Genomic DNA, 2,206 nt, shown 5'->3' with positions numbered 1-2,206 from the left:
GATATCCAATATTAATGATGAGTGCCTTACTGAAGATCTGACACTCATCATTATGTTCTTTCTTATTCATACATTCTGCCCTAAAATAAATTTAAAAATGTTTTAAAAAGTGAACATTTTTAAAGAATTTTTTTGTGAACAAAAAAAACAAGGAATCCAAAACAATAAATGTTGATTTTAAAATTGAATTATTAAAACATGGCAAATGTTCTTCAAAGAAGAAATCTAGCAATGCTCAATAATTTCTCCTGACTGAGAAATGCTTATTTGCTACTTACCCGCAAAGGGGTAAATTACAGGAAGAGCAGAGAACATGGTCAGGGGTTAACCGGACTAAGAAAATCCAGACAGTTATATACCAAAAATCAAAAGAATAAAAAGTTTAAATGACTACAGATAGAAATAGAATGTTATAAAAAATATAAAGTTTGTATGTTCACTTTGATCTAACAATATCCAACACAAAGTTGAGAGTTTAAAGGAACGATTTTCAGCAATGTAAAATTAAGGCATGGCGACATAATGAAATTTGCCCAACTGAATAGATGACACACAGTTTAGACAACAGTGTATTACAAAAAAAAGAAATCAAGGGCGTATACAGAAATAAATCTAGGGGGTGGCCAAAAAATGTTTAGCGCCCCCCCCCCATAGGAGCTCAAACAAAACTAGCAGAAAAAAAACATGTTTTTAAAAAATCTACATTTTATTATATGTTATTTTAGTATTTTTACTAGAGATAGTATAAGACATTTTTGAAAATGAAGAACTCTGCAAAAAAAGGAGTAGTACAATTGTAATGGATTCCTAAGCACTGTACACACACTGGTAATGTTTCCGGGCCAGGACCAACAACAGCTGCCTGGAATAGAGATAACTTTATGTACAGAGCAGGGAACCTTCGTATTGAATACCCTTTACCATGATTGCCGAATCTCAATATTCACTGAGGACATTTTTTTCTAATTAATCCAATGAGAGTATGGGAAAGTTTGTAAATTGTTTGTGCGCAAAGTTACCCGCTTCTGATTGGCTGTTCTGTTTCTGCAAACGGCACTCTGATTGTTGAAATTTTAGACATTAATTAAATTAATCTGCAGATCAACAAAAAGAGGAGATCAAGCATTGATCTCGATATCCACAATACAAGAGTTTCCGGCTCAAGTTTACTAATTAAATATTTCATGAAACTTTACAAAGGGAAGGTTGCTTGAAATTACGTCAACAGTCTCTTTAAAGATGGAAAATAATTATATCTGCTATACCTTATCCCAAAGGACGAGTTCAAGTGGACGAATATCTCTAGTTGCAACAAGAAATCGTCCTACTCCTTCCCTTTCAGACACCTTCGAGATCATTTTTATATTTATTAGAAATTCAACTTTTGACCTTAAACTTTGTTAAACGCACATTTCTTATTCTGCTTTCTTAAAATTCAATATGAACAAGATTTAGTTTTAATTGCTATGCTATACGAACATTTTTTGGTATTTTTTCACTGTTTTTTTTACTTTATTTTAAATCAAAGGTCTATCCAAACCGTCGCATGTATTATACATAAACTTTAAAGAGGAAGATTTATATGGGCAAACAGGTAAAAGAAAAAATTAGTACTGTACAATTTTATGTGTCGCTATGAGGTCGTGCCGCGCCGGTACGTTTATTGTATTCTTTCTTGGATAACTTACCTTGAATGGAAAACAATAGTCTCCTGGTTTATGTATTTGTTTGTGTAAATTGCAGTACGCTAGCCCACACTCACATAGACCATCTGGAACACAGTGACAGAAGAAACAAAGCTTATCCTCCATTTTTGTTGAAATTTCTCTAAAAATCAAGAAAACTGTATGCACAATGCACATGTACTAACTCTATTTTACTGTACTGTACTGTACTGTACTGTACTGTTCTGTTCTGTACAAAATTGTACGCGGGAAAATATGAGAAAAATTAATAAATTGAAATTATCATCACTAGTACGACTTTACGCCATCTAGCTCCTCTAGATTTGATTTCCTTAAATGAAAAAATCATTTTTTGTGAAATTCAAAACATTTTTGTTCTTCTCAATAGCTCTTCAATAGGTGAAATATGATTGAAAACATAATAGTTTTTAATCTTTTAAATGCAATTTACTTTATTTTTCTTATTTGCAATTCAGCTTGACTAATAGTGGAACTATTGAATAAAATGGATTAAGATTAGA

At 31.9% G+C, this 2,206-nt stretch overlaps 1 protein-coding gene across 1 annotated transcript in view; it reads right to left on the bottom strand.

The window, feature by feature from the left end:
* The window catches only part of LOC111696585 (protein msta), a 12,742-nt gene extending 10,919 nt beyond the window's left edge, over positions 1-1,823 (bottom strand). Inside the window, exons 1-5 of the mRNA XM_023466223.1 lie at positions 1,689-1,823; positions 1,266-1,346; positions 808-862; positions 279-333; positions 26-80 (exon numbers count right to left, since the gene is read on the bottom strand). Coding sequence (XP_023321991.1) covers positions 26-80; positions 279-333; positions 808-862; positions 1,266-1,346; positions 1,689-1,811 — 369 coding nt within the window. The 5' untranslated portion in view covers positions 1,812-1,823. The remainder of the gene's footprint in view (positions 1-25; positions 81-278; positions 334-807; positions 863-1,265; positions 1,347-1,688) is intronic.
* Between the last annotated feature and the right edge of the window lie 383 nt (positions 1,824-2,206).

Source organism: Eurytemora carolleeae, unplaced genomic scaffold (genome assembly GCF_000591075.1).
Source record: "Eurytemora carolleeae unplaced genomic scaffold, Eaff_2.0 scaffold71, whole genome shotgun sequence".
In the NCBI taxonomy this organism is placed as follows: Eukaryota; Metazoa; Arthropoda; class Copepoda; order Calanoida; family Temoridae; genus Eurytemora; species Eurytemora carolleeae.
This window is presented reverse-complemented; position numbering and strand designations above follow the sequence as displayed.